The 20,908-nt window shown below is 37.5% G+C and overlaps 1 protein-coding gene across 3 annotated transcripts in view; it reads left to right on the top strand.

The window, feature by feature from the left end:
- Nucleotides 1-20,908, top strand: part of CADM2 (cell adhesion molecule 2) — a 564,993-nt gene that overhangs the window by 509,644 nt on the left and 34,441 nt on the right. For 2 of the 3 annotated variants that reach the window (XM_088157837.1, XM_088157838.1), the window contains one exon: nt 11,521-11,640. The exons of the other annotated variant lie outside the window; for it this stretch is intronic. In XM_088157837.1, coding sequence (XP_088013963.1) covers nt 11,521-11,640 — 120 coding nt within the window. The remainder of the gene's footprint in view (nt 1-11,520; nt 11,641-20,908) is intronic. 3 annotated transcript variants of the gene reach the window in all.

Raw genomic sequence — 20,908 nt, forward strand, 5'->3', positions numbered from 1 at the left:
ATTAAAGAAAACTTCTAAAAATGAAGTGATTTTGTTATATAACACCTGTGGGTTTGGATAATGTCTTTAATAATGCACATCTCTTGAAAAGATTTGATTTTCTTTGTGCACATATTATTGGTTGATATGATAGTTCTGCTAGGATTTCTGAAAAAGAAAAGATTGTGTGGATATACCAAATATGTCACTCTTGCTTTTTTGACTGTTTTAACTGACCTTCACTACTGTTGAGTTTATTATCACTGATTTGTTTGATTTGTTGTAGTAACCAAGATTGCTCTCTAATTTTTCACCCTTTGCTATTGTTTTTAACCCAAATTTTCCTGAACTTTACTTCAATTTACCTCTTTATTTTTTTTTTTTTTGAGATGCCAGCATGTAAAATTGCCATATCTATGGACATCATATGCAATCTTCATGAAGAAAATATTAACTCAGTAGTTTCACTTGAGCCTGATGATAAAGTTATAGTCTAAAAGTTGTTAATGATCATCTATTATTCAGGAAACTTGAGCCATAAAGACAGTATTAAAGTGACTTAGTGATTTTTCTAAAGTGAAGCCTTTCCTGCACCATCAGGTGGTGGAATGCAGATAAGGGTGCCCTATCTCTGTCTTTCTCACATGGTGCTTCCATAATTTAACTTTCTTTTGAGGTTCCTCAGTATTTCACTCCATTCAGGAAAAAAAATTATCTAAGTGATATTGCTTAAAATGACCACTGTTCATACCAGGTGATACATCAGAACTGTGCTTTGCTCCAGCTGAGATGGTGAATCCTCTTGGAGATAGATACCAATGCCTTGGAGAGGGCTAGAGAAAAGTCTCTGCAAAGAATATGCATCTCTCCTAGAGATGTGTCTTAGAGCTCTGAGAACTTTTGTATCTGAGGCCTCTGATCCTGTATGAAGATGAGCATGGAGGCTCAGAGAGAAGTAGATAATTAGCTTATCTCAAACCATTAATATTTCTAACATCCACGACTTTATATTAATATCTATTAGTACTTCTTATTTTATTTTTGCTATTTAATTTTTTAATTATTAATTACTTGTTGACTTTTTCTGGAGTTTATCTTAGCCTGCATTTCTCTGTTATATAAAGAAGAAATGTTCAATAAAATGTTTCTTAGATTAATTGACATTTTTCTTTGAACAAATAAGGTATTTCTCCACTTGTTTTCAGTATTTAATTCTTTCAGTATTCAAACTGATAATAATTTGAAATATTCCTAGAAAAACTTAAAAAAATCTTCTTATCATCACTCCTCACAGCATAGGTTCAATCTAAATATGTGCTGGGACCTAACAGGTCTTTAGCCTCTCCTCCAAAATGGAATCCTCTATGCTTCAATCACAAACTATTTTCTCTAGCTCTTACTGGTTGAATTCTTGATGCAATATAATGAAATTCTCCTAGCTTTGTAATTAAGGTTACATTTTTTATTACTGAATCCTATCATAGACTTTCTGCATTGGATCTTACTCTGACTTGTTATGCCTTAACATGAATCACTTTGCTTTGTCTCAAAGATTCCAGAATGTTTTGGCAGCTTTCAAAAAATCTCATGGCCTCAGTCTTTCTCTTTGATTCCCACAGAAAGGGGAGCAGACAGCAAAAATATCCAGGAGGACATTAAGGATGTATCTCAAAAACATCCTCAACTTCCAGGAGAAAAAAAAACAAAGCAAAAACCCATTAAAAGCATTGCTTCCAAAGCTGATGAAGCTTGGAATCTGCTTTGTGAGGATGTCCCAAAATGCCATGACTTCTTTCACTGGGCTGTGGCTCCCTCACAAGCACTGGGAGTGTTCTAATCCCACGTGAAGGAACTTTCCTGGCAGGGCTTGGGAAGAGGTCTCCAGATATGTGGAGTAAGCTGATGTGTCATTTGTGACAGTGACCCCAGTAATTTTCAGTCAGGAGCCTTTGCTTTCCCTTCCCCAGTATCCACACAGCTTGTTTACTCCCTTGAAGAAAAAAAATTGTTTTCCTTGGTAACCTCATGCCTGAGGCAGATTTATCTTCCAGCTGAAACTGCCCTTATTAATCCTCATGGCAAGAGTAGAAAGAAAAAAAAATCAAAGGAGGAGGAAGGGCAGAAGAAAGTTTGGCAGGGAGAAACTCGAGGAGTGGGCAAAGAGTTTATCCATCAGATATTTCTGCAGGTCATTGCACCAGTGGGTTTCTTTTTCCCTCAGTGGTTTTGTATTTTACATTTTCTGCAGGTTTCCCAAACTTTGACTGGTGGGAAGCAGGGAGGATTGAGGGATGCATGAAGTGCTTGTTGGAGGAGAGCTCTGGATGGCTTTCAGCGTTTTGGAGCAGGAACTGAAATCTCTTTGCACTGCTTTGTGCGTCACTTTGTTTAAAATAAATTAGCAGCTATGATCAAGCATTCTTTATAAAAACCCCCTGTGATTTCCACTGGTGAACTATCCTGCTAGATGGCATAATAGTTAAGGTAATAAATATCTGCCAGCCTGAAGGGAAGCTGGATAATTTTAGCAAAATTAAGTCTTGACAATATTGCATGGATCTCACCATTCATAGATATGTGTTATACAAAGCCAAAGAAACATGGAAGGAATTCAGCTGCATGTATGGAACTCTTTTTGAGGACAAAAAACCCCAAAACCCAAAAGAACAGAGCATAAAAAATTGACACCTGGAAATAAAGGGCCTTATTTTCTCAGGTAGTGTACTTTGGTGATAGGAATGTGAGAGTTAAGTGTATTAGTCAGAGACAGTGCAATGATGTGCAAAAATCTATGTTTTAGGTTGCACAGTGCTAGTCACTTTCCCAAGGTGATTTTCAATAAAATACAGCAATCCCACTGTGAGAAAGTGTTTCAGATTAGTGTTGGAACCCTTTAATTTTATTTTGAAATAAACTTATTTAAAATAAATGACAGTCCCTGTTATCTCTCTTTACTAACCTTAGAATTATTGCCGGGAGTTTGGAGTTGTTTAAGCAACTTCAGTGATTTGCCCTGAATTTCTCAGAGAAACTAAAGTAGCAACTGTGGTAAAATAGAGATCAACAATCTGTTTACCTCCCTTTAGTTTCAACACAAGTCTTTAAACAAGGAAATTTTGGAAAATTCTCTATACCTTCTTTCTTCTCAGTGCAATTCTGGCTGAGCTTTTTGATTTTTTATTTTTTTTGTGTGTGTGTGTGTGTGTGCAAAAAGAGTCAAGTGTCATTCTGAGAAAGCTGTCATCTTTGTTCAAGGCTGCTGGTGTCTGAATTTGTATTGTGCATTAGCTTTTCCTTATAGGTTTTCAAGGGCCAGCTGCTGGTACTTTATTTCATTTAATTTTGAATACTCCTATTTTATGGCTTGGAAAAACAAGGAAATATGGCTTGTCTGCTTACTTAAAAAGAATAAAAATGAACATCACAGCCTTAATGTGATTTTTAAGCAGTGGCAATGGGCCTAGAACACCATATTAATATTGATAAAATGGTGTGCTTCTGGGGAAAATTGTGCTGGCCTTATTCATACAAGATGTTTGGTGGTTTTTGTGGTAACATTTTGTCCTGAATGCGGTGAAATTGGCACTGCAGGTATAAGGACAACTGCTTTTTCAAATGCAATTTCGAGAGGTTTTGATTTTGGGGGTTTTTTTTAGCAGAGTATTAAAATGAGCCTCAGGAGATCTGTTCTGAACTCCCCTGTCAGGCCCAGAACTCTGTAAAATATAAGACATTCCACTTAATTCTTCTGTGTTCATTTCCCCAGCTGTGAAATGGTAATAATACTCTCTCTTTTTCCCCTAAAGTTTGGTCTGTACTGCCCAAAAAATAATCTTACAGATCTTCAAGGCATTTTATTTTTTACTGTTTCTGTATTTGTTAATGTAGAGCTGTGAATAAAATCAAGACTGTACATATATATATATATATATATATATATATATATATATAAATATATATAAATATATATGCCTTCTTATAAGCAAGGTACCTTCATTTGAGGCTGTGGTCTCAAAGAGTGCTCTAACACCTTTCCTTTTTTATTTATTTAAAATGTTGAATTACCAAATTATTTTTCTTAGCCTGTTGCATGTCCTGCAAATTTCACTTAGTTTCTTTCATTCAAGTTGCATAAGCTTCAGTGCAGTATGTGTAGCCAATTGAATAAGAAAGGTGAGCTTTTATGCAACACAGACTCCTTTAAAACAATAGGCTTTGTTATTATTATTATTCCTACTATTGAACTGGAAAGGACATTTTTTATCTGCTGGCAAAACTTGTGCTAAGTTTTGGAAAAACATTAGGTCTCACAGTACTTCTGGAGTAAATTGAAGTATGTATTATATTTTTAAAACTCCAGATCATTGAAGTTTAATCTTTCTGTTTAATGCTCGGTTTGATTTGTCCTTAGAGGTAAATCTTGCACTAATAACCATTAATAAAGAAAAACTTAGAGGGCTTGAAAACAGAATCTTCAGTATTAAATCATTTTCCTACTTGAGAATGCCAATTTTTCTTGCACTAAAATAATTTTCAATATCTAATTACCTGGTTAAGTTATTATTTTGTTAAATTTATCCTTTGTAGGAGATCTGTGTGTGTCACCTAGTTTTAGCACTAAGAGAAATTAAGCAAATAAGACATTACAGCCTATTAGCTTCCTACAGTCCAAATGCTGCAGATAATACAATCTTCCCCACCAAAACTGAGCAGCAATAGGTAAATACATTGTGAGACAGTACATTATGTCACCTTTTATTCTTCTGCTTCACTGGGAGCAGGGACAGGGAGCTTTTTAAATGGCTGGGCAGGTGACAAACAGCGAGTGTGACGGGCAGTGAAATGGGAGCGTGTCCCAGCATCTCCAGCCCTTCATTGCAAACTTCTCTCCCTGTTTCAAGGGAGCTGCAGCCAGAGTGCTTTTGCTGATAGCAAATTCTGTGGAGTGCTGTGGGGAGCAAAACGATCCCTAAAGTAAGCACTGAGGGCTCCAAAGGCCAAGCCTGACATTTTGAGAGCTATGAGCCACCAGGGCAGTACCCAAATGTTCATGTAGGATGCTTCCCTGTGAAATGCTTGATTCAGGTTTCCTGGGGTCCCTCTGTGCAGCTCCACCAACTGAGAGTGCAGCAGACTGCTCCAGTCTCCAGGTGACAAAGCCAAATTTGTGGCAACCTCTGGTGCTGTGCAGAAAGGTCGTGGTTTAATATCCTTTTAAAAAAAAAACAAACAACCTTTCCTCTCTGCGTTTATTGTTGCCCTTAGAATTTTTAGTAAGTACTCATGAGCATTAAAAAGCACATAGTCTCAGTGTCTGCTAAATCCTAGATTCTGATCTGTGCAAGAGAAAGGTGGGTGCTGCCTCTACTTAGCATATTCTGCTTGTCAGGGTGCCCACAAAAGGTGTCAGAGGTGGATTTTACCTAAATGCCCTTAATACCCTAAATACCCCTCCTGCCTTCCTGGACTAGGGCTCTGCTGAGGGTCTGAGCAGGTGCACTTTGAGGGAGGAGTGAAGTCAAAACCAGCCACTGCTCTCAGCCCTACAAGCTAATCCTCCCTTGCCATGTCTCCCTACCACATTGAGGTGCTTCCATCCCACTGCTTCTTCCTTCTCACCTCCTTGAGATCCAGAGCTGCTTGTTCTCTGGCAGCTCTCACATCTGTCCTGAGCCTGACCTGGCTTTGCTTGGGGAAAATCAGCCTTTCACACACCTCTGGTGTTTGTGAGTCCTGCTGTTTCTCTGGTGCACAAAATAAATGAGATATTCACTATAGGAGTTCTTTCTAGACAATTCAGGGAAGCTAACTTCTTCTTCATATTTCAGTGTCAAATGAGATGGCATAATCAGAAATAACTTGCTACTACACCTTGTTTTTTTCATATTCATCACATTTTTTATTTTGTCATAGGCAATTCTGGTCAGAGCATGTGTTGTAAAATGTGCCACAGTGTGATATCAGGCCCTCATTTTAAGTGATTTTGGATGACAGCATACTACCAGTACTAAATACTAATATGGAAATGGGCTTTGTTCTTTTGAGTTATAGTCTTCACTTTCCAAGGACAGAATTTGGGCCAGGCATGTGCAGATTCCAAGTTTTTGCTTGGCTCTTTGAGAACAGAAGGAAACAGGCTTTATTGCTCTAACTTTTAATACTTCATCCTCCTTCATCCTCCTTCATTCACTACTGAAGCCTATTGCTTTTGAAATAGGGGAAAAACACCAAAAAACCAAACCACAAATGAACCAGCAAACTATAAAACTTTCTGTAAAAAGAGAAAACTATTGTTTTTTCCAGTTCCTGATTGTTCTTTCCAATTCATAATTTCTAGTCATTTCAGTCCAACTGTATGTCTTGCAATATGAATTCATTCACTAGAAGACTTTATTGTATAACTAAAGATATAGATCTACACGGAGCTTTTGTTAAAAGGGTTTGGATATTTTTAATGACATCTGATTTGCTAGCCCAAATGTCAAGCACATAATTGCCATTTCAGAGTTTCATAAATCTGAATCAATTAGTTAAAAGAACCCCTTGACCTTGTGTCCATGAGCATTCATGATCATTCAGTCTAAGTGCTAAGGAGCTATTGGCACATGATGTTCAAGCTGAGTGATCCTTTTGTTCAATCTCATTTTCTTGGAGCAAGGTAAATGCAGCTCCCTTTGAGTTTAAAACCTTGCTAAATTATTTAGTGCTACATACCACAGACTGATTAAATTTTTCACAGAGTAGTGAGATTGTTTCCCAGGTAGGTCATCACTCAGTTCAGTTTACCACTTAAAATTTCTTTCATTCTCAGTCAAAATACAGCAAGGACCATCCATCATTATCACTCTGTCCTTTAATTTTTCTGTCAGCCTTTGTCAGGCTTGAAACAAAAGCCTTTACATTTTTATCAGCTGCAGCTATTGTTGTCTGATTTGTGCTCAGTCATGTCAAAATACCGGTTGTGTTTTTACCAAAAAAGTCAAATATTTTCAATAGGTCAGATCTATCTTTCACATAAGCCCACTAAACCAAACAGAACCATTTCTCATTTCTTTGGAAATGGAGAGTAAAAATGCTCAGGGCCAAATTGGCAGGAAGAGTAAATTATCCAGGTTCCCTGCACTTAAATGGATGGATGTCTCCTGCCTTAGCAAGGAGAAGGCAGCATCAATTCAGGGAGGAAGGAGAAGCAAACAGGAAATTCTGAGCAGGTGGGGCTTGACACTGCTTTGAGCTGATCTTGTACAACGCTGCTCTGCCACTCCTAAGCAGTTTGCATCTGTGCCTCTGCTAAAGAGCAGCTTCCACACCCAGCCCGGTGTTCCTCCTTTTTCCACCATCCACTGGGAATCAGCCTTCAGGTTGCTTGCTGGCTGCTCTGCCCTGGCTCCTGCTTGTGGCACAAGGAACACCTTTCCAGAGCCTTCCTCAGCCTCCTCCTCCTCCCTGCAGCACCGAGCTCTGTCATTGTGCCAGGTCCTCACTGAAATGAGGGCTCTGGGCTGAGCGTTTGCAGCTCAGCTCAAACCTCTCTGTGCCACTGGAGAGAGGTCAAGAACATCTTTCTTACTAAATTCCTGTTCAAACCTCACCTGAATCACCTGTGGGACAGAAGTGTCAGAGGGTCCACGGGAGTCCCTTGGCGTGAAGGTCATTCCCTTTTCTATTTCCAACAGCTTTCGTGGAAACAATTAGTTCTCCATTAGTTCTTTGCATTTTAAAGATAGCAAGATGATGAAGTTAATGCCAACTTAATTACATTATTGGATTTTTGACTGAATATCTGTCTGTCAACAAACATCCAGTTTAGAAGTGAGGTTTCAAAATTAATGGAGACAGTTATTGCTTGACTTCTAGATCCCCTGAGCATGGTTTTTTATCCTCTTTGGTTCCCCATCTGCAAAATATAGCTATTTTCTGCTTCACAGGAGGCTAAGGATTAATACCTTAGTATTATTGAAATAGTAATCTGGTGCAGTGATTTGGGTATGGCTACTTGAATTAAAAAGCTCCACTCTGCAAGGTCTCTTGGTCATAATGATCCTTGGTATTTAGTGGCATGAGAGTCATAAACAAAAATTCATTTTCAGCTGAACATTGTGTACAAATAGATTCAGAAATTGCAAGACAAGGAAGTGGAATTTAGTTTCACTCCAGCACAGATTTCTTGGGGAGAAATCTGCAAATCCATTCTGTTAAGATCCTCCCTGACAGAAAGCTCAAGAGGACAAATCTACTTTGTCCCTTGGATAGCATGTTCTGAGCAGCTGCCAGCAGGGAGCTCTGGATGACAACGTGTGCCTCCCTAGTGAAATAAGAGAGGTTTGCTTTGCATTAAAAAAAATAAAAATAAAATAAAAAAAGACTAAAAGTCCTGCAGGACTAGAAACAGGTCAAATTGTAATTCCCTCTGCTGGCATGAAATGGAGCAGCACAGTGATTCATATGGCTTAAACAGAAGCCTGTGCTGTTAAGTATAATTTTTTTATCCATGGTCCTTGTGCTTTTGGGAGCTTCCAAACCCATTTGCCACCAATTCCTGCAATGAGAGACTGAGGAGCACTGGACATTACTTCTAGTTTATTTCTTGAACTGCATAGTCTGCACTCTCTTATGCAAAAGCCTTTTCAAGGCAAAGACAAAGTTTTCACGAGAACCCATAAATCTTGGAAGAACTGATAGGAGCCTTTCCATCAGACTCAGCAGGCACCATACACACAAGTCTTTTCAACGTGGGGATCATTTCAGAATGCTGTGCTTGGATCTGGGCTCTCCAGAGTAGGATTTAAGGATGAGATATGGTCCAGGCATTCCAAAAAGTGTTGTCTGGAGAACTATGAGCTATTTGGTTACTTTGCACATTCCTGTTGCAGACTCTCACGTTGTTTATGAGGTGACTCCACTGGGCAGAGCCTCGAACCTCAGCTGGTACCAACCAAACCTTTCTAGAGTCCAGAACAGACTCAGATTTCACTGCCTGGGCAGTGAAATGCTCCACAGGCTGCTGATTCCTGGTTTCTCTCCCATGCTGTGGTCTGTAGGAGCAGGTCCTGCTATTGCTGTGGGCAAAGCAATCAGATGCAATCGTTTGCATGGTGAATTCCAGCTCACTCTGGAAAGAAAGAAACCAAATGTTATTCCTTGTTTTTGCGTCCCTTTTGAGAAGATATATTTTCTTTGAGGCTTCTGCCGGGCTTGCTTTTTGATGTTTGGCATCAGAGTTTGAGACTTTCATCAGGAAACTAATTTCTACACAAGTTTTCATTATTCTTAATCTGATGAGATCACGTCTGTATTAAAACACTGACACGTCCTAGTTCACGTTAGCTAGAATGCTTCCTAGGTAGCCTTTCATTTTAAATAAGAAATCTTGCTTGAAATGCTTCAACCAGAAGAGAAACCAGAAAGTTCTAAGTTCACCAGTGACTCATGTAAGCTATTATTTGGTAAAATAGGTAAACAGTGTGCTTGCAGATTGGATAACACTGTCACAAAACCGTAACTTGTCATTGCAGTCTTAAGTAATTGGTATTTAAGAAAGATAATGAATGGAACCATTAATTAGTTTTACGTACAAGAATGATGTATAAAGCTTTTCTAATAAACAAGGTTTTTCTCTCCTTATGAAGTAGGTGGTTTTTTTTTCTCTTTGATTTAATTTTTAACAGAAAATTATCAGGGAAGGAGTTTCCTTTTATGAGAAGAAATTGCACAGATCAGTACATGTGACATGTATCTTTTTAACATGTTAATTTATTTCTAATGCTTGTTATACTCAGTTCTATTTCATTATTGTGGTACTCACACTGCAGGTAATATTATCATTATTCCTGGTGATTAATATGGCTACAACTCGGAGGGTTTTTAAAAGCCTGTTCTAATTTTTCTGTCTTGAGAATATTTTATACTGGGAATTTGATTAAATATCAGTGTACATTAGATTAAAAATCAGTGTACAGATGAAAGATGGATTTTATACTGTTTTCTGATGGCTTCAGAAGTAGATCACACAAGTGTAGATTCCAGAGAGCATAGTGGTGTTTTTATCAACTGTTAACATATTAACTAACAAGGAGACTTTTAAACTTGGAAAATAATCTGTCATCCAGCATGGAAATAAGGTAAGTGTGCTACTTTGAAGCCTTAAGAGAGTAATTATGCAATGCTGAGCTCAAGGACCCTGTGTCTGAAGTGTGTTCTGTAGGGCCCAATACTGAAAAGCTCTGAGCTACTTCAGCTTCCATTGATTTCAGCCAGAATTGATGGTACTCAGGGACCAATTGCATTTCTTTCCACAGCAAGGGATGACAGATTGTGGGTCAGATTTTTGCTCTTTTATTGCACTAAATAGCGCCCTTCAGAAATATTTTCAGTGAAATCAGTATGGAATGGGTTACTCACCATCAACTGCTGAGAAATGAGTCCTTCCCTTTCAAACCTGTGATATAAATAATCTGAAAAATGCTAGATGCTTTTTATGTCTTCTCAGAAGTGCTTTTCTCTAGTTCTCTTCAGAGCTCTTGTTTGTTTGTTCTTTAAAACCTGCAATCACCTTATAAGCAAAGTCCTATTGGTCTTTATTGCTTCTGGCAGTGTAATCCAAGTATTTTCTATGTGTACATCTGGTTGTATTCTGCTCTGCACTGGAGCATTCTGCATCAGGGATTGTTGGTTCCTCTGCAGAGAAGCAGTTGTGCTCCTTATCCTGGCATACTTGCACTTGCTTCAGCAAAATCTGAACGGTTTTATAGGATGCTGTCATCATTTTATATATGGATTTTTTCTGACTTGCATGCATGCTTTTTTATCAGTAATATTATTATCATTTCTGATTTTTAGTTTGAAGGTGTTTTAGAAAAGTACTGATGTGTACTAACAATAAATTATGAGCATTAAGGATGACTGAAAGATGACTGTGCCTGCAAATTAGGGTAAAGATTTTGAAATATACTCTGCTCTGGATCTTAGCAGACAACTGTGTCTTAAGCAAATGTGTGGGAAGAAGAAAAGCAATCCGGAAAAAGCAGCTCTTATAGTTAGTAGCATTTTCTCCCCTTTTTCCCTTCATTGAGTCTGTCTGAAAGTGGGTGTTTTAACATGCAGCCATTTCTCGTTAACATGTGTGTGTTTATTTTAGCATGATGGTGTTTTGTTTTTTTTTTTTCATCTCCCATTCTGACACAGCATGTTTCATCTGTATATGGTTTCTACTACGTGAGACATTTAAAATGGCTCAGCGAAGAAATGGATTCTTGTCACTTAAACTGTCACTCTCTCTCGTTCTGTGGAAATGTGGTCATTTTAACAGAGTTCTAAATTCCATGTACTCAAAGATTGACTATAAAAACTGAGAGTGATAAATGTCAAGAATTTAAAGGTACTCTGTTGTACCTGTAATAATTTATGTTAATCATGTTTTAATTTAGTCATTTTCAACATGCTTGTATTTACAAATTAAACCACTATTATGGTTCTCCTTTGTTTGCATGATGTGATTTTATTTTTTGATTTTATTTTTTTATTTTTTTTTCCACTCACCAGATGTTTTCAACACTTTGCTTTCCACTACTGTCATCCCCTCCCTTACCACTGCAACAGTCACAACCAATGTAGCCTTAAAAGCCAGCACAAGCACATCGGCAACAGCCACCAGCATCAGAGGTACAGTATCCTTCTTTGTTATGGCCTGGGAAGCACATGATAAATAGGAAATTAGAGCTTTTATTTTTTATTTTTTTATTTTTTAACAAGTATAGAAATTGCTAAAGAGAGGGTGCAAGTGTTTCAGTTCAGTATGTATTTAACAGAATAATCCACAGGGTGATACGTGGGTTAAGAAAGATATCGTATGACCTTGAATGTTGTCATTGCTCTAGCAGTGTGTGTGTGAACTTTGACAGGATGCTTAAATTATTTGTATACATTTGCATTTAATTTTTTAAGGTTAGTAAATTAACTTTAATGTAAAATGCAAGCAAGCTATTTTTAAATAAACATGACCTTTTAAGGCTGGTTATTTTGGGTGCTACCATTTGAAACAAGCTAGGTGTCTCAGCACTAGAATTTCTGTTGGTGAAATCTTGCTTGATAACAAAGAGGCATTGCATTGCATCACCCTTGTTAGCCTTTTACAGTTTAAGGCATTCCTAATTTAAGGGTGTTGTTATCTCACCAGAGCTGGAGTAAGTGAGCTAAAAGTTCTCTCTCCCCTCCCTGACCCCCATCTGTTGGGTTTTTTTTCTGTTATAGCTTTTCAAATGTTTCTAGTAATGCTTCATTTCTTTATGAGCAAAATATAAAGGTTATTTTACTCTTTTATTCAGTGGCTGATCAGATAACTGTTAAATAGGGAAGATGTGTGCAGAAGGTTTTGCAGATTATCATCTTCTGGGTAGCTACAAATCTCTTGTGGTAAATGAAATGGCAGAAGGTTCCTGTGTGGTCTCTTGAAAGCTTTCCCTGCACAAGAAAGGAAATTATATTCTTTTACCACACTGCAAACGTTGACATGATGAGCTGTAGTTAGGCCAGGAAAGTTAAGACAGTTAAGAAATATTTTCTTTCTGGAAGTGTTGTTATTAGTCAGTTGTAGTGACCTGCCTAACCTGCAAGAATAAAGATTGTGATGGTGTCAGATCACCTAAATTCTTCCTCCACAGGGCACAGATATTTTAATAATGTGGCCTTCATGTGATAAACTGACATCAAACCTAAAATTACGTTTTTTAATCTTCAATATTACTTTTAATGTGAAATTGCTATTATTTTAATGAAGAGAGGAAGTGTTGTAGTAATCCTTTTCCTTCAGAGAGAGATAAAGCTAGACCATGGAAAACGGTATTGATAGGTCTAAGAGGTTGCAAGAAGAACATTTCCTGAAAAGGAACAGAATGTCTTTATAAAAGGGAGTTTTGTGTAAAGCACAGAAGCTTCCAACTTTCTGAGGGCTCACATTCTGGAAGGACGATGCTCTTGGTGTGCTGTGCTGCAGTTTTCTGCCCTTCATGAATTGTTTTGTTTGTTGTGTGGTCATAATTATGTCATTGTTATGATTGTACTGATGTTTTTAATGCATTGTCTCACCTCCTAAGTGTGGTTTAGGACCTCATTTGTTTTCCTTTGGAGTGTTCATTTTCACTATTTATGTGTCCAGCATCAATAGAAAGGTCTGAAAAGGGAGAACTCTCTTCTGAGTTTCAGCTCTAACACATGAGGGAATGCATGCAATTTAATGCTACACTTACAGAGATGCTGCTTTAGTAGAAAGTAAAAGGAGGAAAATTGGGTGATCAACTGCTGAAACATGAGCATTCACTTTTCACAGAAAGAAAGATATGAATGTAGCAAAAGGGCTGAAAAGATGAGGCCACTTCAAGGAAGTGGTACATAGAGTCTGTTGGGGAGATAATCAAAGGGACAAATGAATGTGGGAAGTCCCTTTCCTTAAAATCTTGTATTGAAAGGAAAATGATAGTTTATCCCAATGCAGAGAAAAAATAAGACACATGTAATGAACTAAAGAAGTTTGTTTTTTAGCAATCTAAGATATCAAACCTCACTGAGACACAAAAACAAGAGGTTACTAAAACATAAATCGTGGAAGATATCAATGTGGAAGAAACAGGAAAATGGGTGTGAAACTGGGTGCAAAATGAAATGAGCAAGTTGTGAGAAATTTAACAAAACAAAAGTGCTTAGAAATACACTAGATGAATAACAAAAATAGAGAAATCAATTGTGAATAATGAGGACAAGGCTGAAGTAATTGGTGTTTTAACCAGCAGTGGAAGACAACTGGAATGCTGTTTCTAATGGGGGATAAGGGGAGGTGCCACAGTGAAAAATAACCACAAATCGAGACAGATCAAAGAACAAGGGCAGAAAATTTATAGATATGCTCTGCAAAGAAGCCAAAGGCACCAGCTTGTTTGGTTTTGCTTTCAAAACAGAAGTCAGTAGGACTCTGATGTAGAGTTAATTTCCAAGTTCAATGGAGAAAATGATTCCCTGAATTAGTGGCAAAGACATTTAGCAGAGACACTTTGTAAATGCATGGGAGACAGTGACTTCAGATATTCAGGAACTGAAGTTGTATGATTTCCTTTCTCCTGACTTTCTTTCAAAATGCTTGATTCCCGTGGCACAGGGAATTGGACAAGGTGCATTTCCTTGGGTCTCCTCATCCCCTGTCCTTCTTGGACCCATAAACAAATAATGTTCACAGGCTTTCAGTGCCTGCTGTGGGGTTCTGCCATCCTGAAATACAAGACTGAACCTCATGACATAAGAGCCATTTCAGAGAAGGTCAGGTTTCTCACTACTATCTGTTGCTAGCTGAGCAAAAAGTACCACATAAACATATTTTCCTTTGACACCTCTGCTTCATATTACAATAAGATTTTTGACATGAAAGAATTTATAAGGACATTAAGTTGAGAAACTATCCATATATTCTCAAATATCATTTTTGTTCTGTTTTTTTCTTGTCTTGCTTTGATGGATCATGCCTTAAAGAAACATTTTTTCCCCAGATTGTAGGGTAGTGAATGCTATTTAATAACATCTTTTTAGCTGAGTTCCCCATATCTGGCATAACAAACTTTCTAGACAAATTTCAGATTTAGCTTTTGCTCTAAAATTAGTGCAAATCTTCAGAATCTCCTTGGGTGAGTTTTACAAGACATTCCTCTGTTCTGCATGACTCTTACATGTGTGTGTTGCTTCACATCCAGTCATGAGAAATGTCTTTACAGGCATAAAATATAGGGTATAAAAAAAACAATGAAATCTGTGAATCCAAGACATTTTGCATTCTGATTATTATACCTCCTCATTACCAAAAGCCTTAATTCATGGGGAAAAAAAAAAGTCTCCAAAAGTCATCAGTTAATTCTGGAACCATGTGATTCATTGCTGTCCTAATTTGCCTGGCATTTAGTAAACAACATGAAAAAGGCTACTGATCCAGTTGGATGACAGCATGATAATTCATAAACTTTCTGTTTAGTCAAACTTTTCACTTTTTCAGACAAATGTATGCTTGTTTTTGTGCTCAGTCCTTCAGGAATTAATTATTCTTTTACTGGTACATTACCTACTAACTCAAAAAACCCTAAACATAATTTGATGCCAGTGAGGAATATTGCCCTTTATATATTTGTCAAGGGTATCTTAAAGCCTAATAACCGTGATGAGGAATGTACAACAAAATGAGAATAAAATGTATGAGAAGAAACAAATCTGGAGGACTACTAAAAGAATAATTATACACTGTATGAGTAGTTGTCTTTCTATCAGATTTATGTAATGTTATTTGTGAAAGCTGTGCATGGATCCATGCAATTTTTTCCCTTTTATGATTAGGAAGAGGCACAAGAGGATTGGGGATTTGTCCCAACAGTGAAACAAAGGATGCTTCCATTGGAGAAATTCTTTGTTAGTGTACAGTTAATTTAGGTGGTGCTGTGCCAATCTTTCCAAGTCCTGTAGGTGAAGAGGGAGTGTGATTAACAGTCTAGGAGAAGCCACCTCAAGTCAGAACAGCTCTGTGTTTCTGGAATCACAGAGGGAAAAAAGTTGTGCACACGAATGTACATAAAACTTTCCCATGGGCTGTCATTTTGTTAATCAACCCCCACCCGCACAAATTTTGTTTTGTTTTGTTTGAATCTTATTTCTATCAAGGAACAAAAAAAAGTCAAAGAGGTTATAAAGCTTGTTTATTTTGAGTTATTACTGAAGACTGAATCTCACCACCACCACCCAAGCAGGTGGAAATGTAACAATGCCAGAGCATCCCCATCTCAAAAGACAGATCCATTCAGTCTGAGTGCACATCTCTGAGTGATTCAGGCCCAGCTGACTCACTTGGATGATGACTGTACCAGACTGTTCACAGCTTTATATAGCAGTGCCTAAAAACATGTCCAGAAGTTGTCGTGTGCAGCACAGACATGATGCTGCTCCCAGGCAGCTGCACTGGGGAGATCAAGAGTTTATTTGTCAGCGTGACCACAAAGCCAAAAAAATGCACATATTTATATATCACTGAAATCCCTGCCTTGTTATAATCCACTTTGCTTTTATTGGGTTTTGCTCTGGTATAAAATAAAGATCTCTTAAAGGAAATCTCTGGAGCTGAACTTAGGAGTTTACTGTGGCATAAGGAGGGGTTTGAGGATGTAATAATTTTGAAAACTTAAAAAAAAAAAAATACCCCTCCCACCCAAATAAAACCAAAAAGAAACACCCAACCCTACTAGAATAACTGTGTCACTATAGGCAGCTTAAATACTACTTGGGCAGTACTTGTAGTCCTCTTATTTTTTCCTGTCAAAAAATGCTAAACATTAACAGTTCTTTCCTTGTGATTTTATTTTTCTTTCCTATAATCTGATTAATGTAACTTGTCAGGCTGAGATATTGGCAAAGAAAGAAGCAACAAAGCAAAGAAAAGCTATAGAATATGTGAGGGGCAAAGGAGATAAGGGTAGACTTGCACTTTAAATATAGTTGCATGTTCTTACTTGCATTCAGCTCTGATAATAAAAATGATCGTTGCCTATCATTAAGAGCAGTTTCCTATGAAAGCCAGCTAAAAGCCAGTTCATTTATATACTACTTTATAGCTGAAGCAGTAACATAAAATCTAATTTGTGGCTGGGTTTATTCAAACTGTGTAGGAAAATTAGAACTTTCTAGGTTCTATTTCTTCCTTCTCCCTACTTTTACACTAGTCCACTACTGGTTTTCCCAAGATCTAGATTTGTCAGAAGGCTGAACAATTTGAGATTCAAACAACAATGCCTTCGATTTTTTTTTTTCCATTAGACATTCAAGTCTTCATCATCCATCTTTCAAGAACTACCATCTCTTGATTTTATACTGATTTCTTTCATTACCATTATTTTTACAATCTATTTGTTCCTCAGCTGTATAGATGGTGTGTTTAAAAACCATGATAAACCCATGTTAGACCATGATGAGATCTCAAATTTATTTTCCAGGCCTCTTTTCCAAAATCTCTAAACAGGAGTGGCTTGGTCAGAGCTCTTACCCAGGTGAAACATCCACAAGGTACAGCTGAGTAATAGCTGGAAAACCTTCCCTGGCATCTCCAAACAGCTGGTAGACCAAACTGTTGGATTTTTTTTTAATATCAAAATATGCCTGTTGTGAACAGGACTTGGAGTTTCTTAAGTTCTACAACAGTATTTTCATTACTTAGTCGTCCATAGTGCCCATTTTAGGGGTTACACAGTATTTGTTCCTTTGCTGAAGCACCATTTAATCAGAGTTTCATTCAACTAGTCAGGCTTGGTGGTGCAATTAGTGCTGTGAATTCTCAAAGCTCACAGATTTAAGATCAGCAGAGGAGATTGTAGCATCTGTTCTAACTCAAAGAGCTCTTTGGTTTTCAGGTCTGATAGATACAGAGCCAGGAAAACCTTCTTTTAACATAACATGAAAAAAAAAAAAGAAAAATTCAACAACTCCCTTCAACACCCCTCCCCCTAAAAAACAACGCAAAACATACAAGATTTAAAAAAAAAAAAAAAAAAAAAAAAGACAATCTCAAGCAGTTGCATACTTTTTTGGCTGGATTCCTACATATTTCTATGTCCTCATAGAATTAGAATAATGGCAAACAGTACATGTGCATGTGCACAGTGGTCACAGACCAAAACCATGCCACCTCCAAGCAAGAGGCTGCACAAACATAGTATAAAAAGAACTTTTTTCTTTTTTTTAATTTAAGGCTAGGAATTTTGAGTGTTGATGCATCCACACAAGATATCTTCCTGTGTCTCAGAGGAAACAGGGCCATAAGTAGCAGCAGAATGAGGTTATGGAAGGAGGAAATTTTTCATGCAGTGTGAAACTAAATATAAAACTGCATTTTCACTACAGGCTAAAAAAAATTGAAATGGTGTCTGATGTCAGTTGTGAGCAGACCAAAATCAAACCCCAGTGCTTCTGTGTGGAATTTCTACTTCTCAGATACTTAAAAAAGATGTTTTAGAGTTGTAATATCAACCCAGGAGTAATCCCCAAGGCAACATGCACATCACTAATGCAGTCGAACGACCAAAAAAAAATTCTGGCAACGTGACCCACATGAGTCTAGTTACCTCCATTGCCATGAAAAGTACTTGTGCTTTGCAAGTTTTACCTTTACAAACTAAAGCAGAAACATGTGCCATTTATAAAATGGGAATTTTCTCTGCTAAACAGCCATTATGATGTAAGATGAAGACTGTCGTCATTATTACACATTATGTGGTCATATTATTCATGAAATGAGGCTGTTGCATTCTGGAACAAATAAAGATAGATTTCATGATCTGAATAGTTTGCCAAGTAAATGAATATCGTAAATGAGACATAGATTAAGCTACAGGCATGCTGAATACATGAAAGAAAATATCATAATATCATATATTAGGAACCTGCTCTTTGTGTCTGGGACAAATATTTCTAGTGCTAACAAATCCATCCAGCTGTCAGCTTGCAGTAATGAAGTAGGCAACTTAAAAAGTACACAATGATTTCCAGCCTTGATGGATTATCACTTAACCCAAAATGCTGGGCTGTGCAGATAAGTATCACAATTGGTTGATGGTCTGATAAAGATTCCATTATATGCCTGAGCTCCAGAGAGGCTTCAGCAATGCGTCAGGAATTCAAACATTCCCAGCCTAAGCTCTGATCACACTGGGGGTTTTTGGCTTTTTTTTTTTTTCCCCTACTGCATATGAATTATGAAGTCTGACAGTCTCTTGTAAACTGGCAATCCAAGAGATTTTCCAAATTAAGAGTCCCTTCTGCTGGAATAATTTTTGCTGCCTGCCAAGAGCATCCTTTACTCTGAGTTAGCCTCAGACCTCCCCTCAGGTGCCACAGGCTGTGAGGTGTTAGCTCTCCTTCTGCTCAGCCTCCATGTGCAGCTAGCAAGGAAGCACAGGGATTTCCAAAAAAAAGTCCCTGGGAAGAAGGACTGAAGTCATCAGTGTCACCACCTCTGTGCAAAGCACTGCACCAGAGTCAGTGTGTGCTGATGTCACACTGACCATTCTCATCTGACCTCTAGCTGTGTGCTGACCTCAAGTTAGTGGTTTTCAACATTCAGCTGTAAACATGATATGAAAACTGTATTTTTCATACTAACTTCCTACTCTGTTCAGGCCTGAAATGTGATTTTCAAAATAGTAACATTTTTAAAAGTAAGTTTTTGTATCTCCTGCTTTAAAAGCCAGAATTTTACCGATTTACAGAGATTTTGGTGACCTAGTATCTACATCTCTACAAGCAGTTTGGTTAAACGAGTTTATCCCATCTCACTCGGAGGTAGTTCTGAAGTGGATTTGTCTGGATTTTCCAGTCCAAAGAGAGACAGGCTGGTTTTGGTGTATTGTCAGTGCTGCCCCATAAGCTTGACAATGGCCTGCAGATATCCAAAGTATTTCCTCTACAGAAAAACAGGCTGTATTTTCCTTTCTTCCAAGTAAAACTTTACATATAGATAATCTCATTAATTTTCAGTGGGGCTATGTGTAGTTTGGTGTGTTATTCACAGATAAAAAGTGTGATCTGCTCAGTCTGGAGGGACCTGCTGGGTCACTTAGCCTAAATTCTTGCACAGTTTCCAGTCTCATAGATTTAGAATGAGACACAGGAACCTTTATTTTATTAAAGAGCATCCACCAGAACATATGTAGACTTAATTTAGGACCTAAGGAAACAGAGAATGCACAATTCCCCTTGGTGCTTCTCTTCAGCACTTAGTTATCCTCACTGTTGCAAACTTGAGCCTTGCTTCTCACTTCAGTGTCTTTGAGGTTAACAACCACAGATTGATTCCTGAAGGCTTCACATTCCATATGCATTTTCTCCTCAAAAGCGAATGCTGATTGTATAGAAGACTCTGTAAATATGCTTTGAAATTGATTCTTGAATTACATTTGAAAGAATTGAATCTATGATCTTTAGGATCTTATTAAGACTTTGATTTGGTTTGCTTTAAAGGCGTTGTCAAGCATATCTTTAATGGTGAGTTTTAAGGGCAATATATTGGATTTCTTACAGCAGGGAGAAAGATTAAGCAAATGGTTGCTCTTGAATGTCCTTCACTGTTGCTATATTTGTATGGGATCACAAAGCTTAGTTTTATTTTATTTAGAGAGGTGTTTATGGTATTTTAAAGACACTACCTGCAAAAACTAATATCTTTTTTTTTTAATATTTATTCCTGGGCAAGGCAGATTTTGGCAAGTTCTGTGCTGTCAGGGTATTGATGAAGTGCTGCACTCACTGTTACAAGCAAAAGTATGCAACTAAATATTGTTATAGCTAACAACAAGGACATCTAAAGCAACTGTTCCAGGGCCATGTAGGATGTTTAAAAAAGACTGAAGTGGTGCCAAGTTCTAAAAATGAGGAAAGGAAAGAATAAAGAAAGAAAAATGCTTATAGTATTGCTAACACCTTTAATAAAAAATGCACGTCTTTCTCACTAACCAGTGAACTAAAGTCATCAACTGTGCCTTTGAAGCTGAAAAGATTACTCTCTCTGCCCTTCGTTTCTCTGACATTCCACTTGAAACACAGTTAATAACTTCCAGTGTGAGCCACACAAAATGCAGAATTGATACTAATTATATTAAGTTTTTTGGATGAAAGATGACCTTGGTGAAACTTGAAGCTATAGCATTCCCCAGAACAAAAAAAAAAATAAAAGCAAAATCGACAGAGAGTGACTTTGGAGATTATTTAACCCGACCTATTAATTTTTGCATGTGAAGTTATTCAGACTGTGAATACAAAAAAGGATATTCTTAAGGTATTTTTTTTTTAAACATTTTTCAGAGCATTGAAACAAATTGCTGAAACATGCCCCTGGGGCTTTTTTTCTGTGTCAGTCATTTGGGAT

This window comes from Sturnus vulgaris, chromosome 2, assembly GCF_052056855.1.
Source record: "Sturnus vulgaris isolate bStuVul1 chromosome 2, bStuVul1.hap1, whole genome shotgun sequence".
Taxonomy (NCBI): Eukaryota; Metazoa; Chordata; class Aves; order Passeriformes; family Sturnidae; genus Sturnus; species Sturnus vulgaris.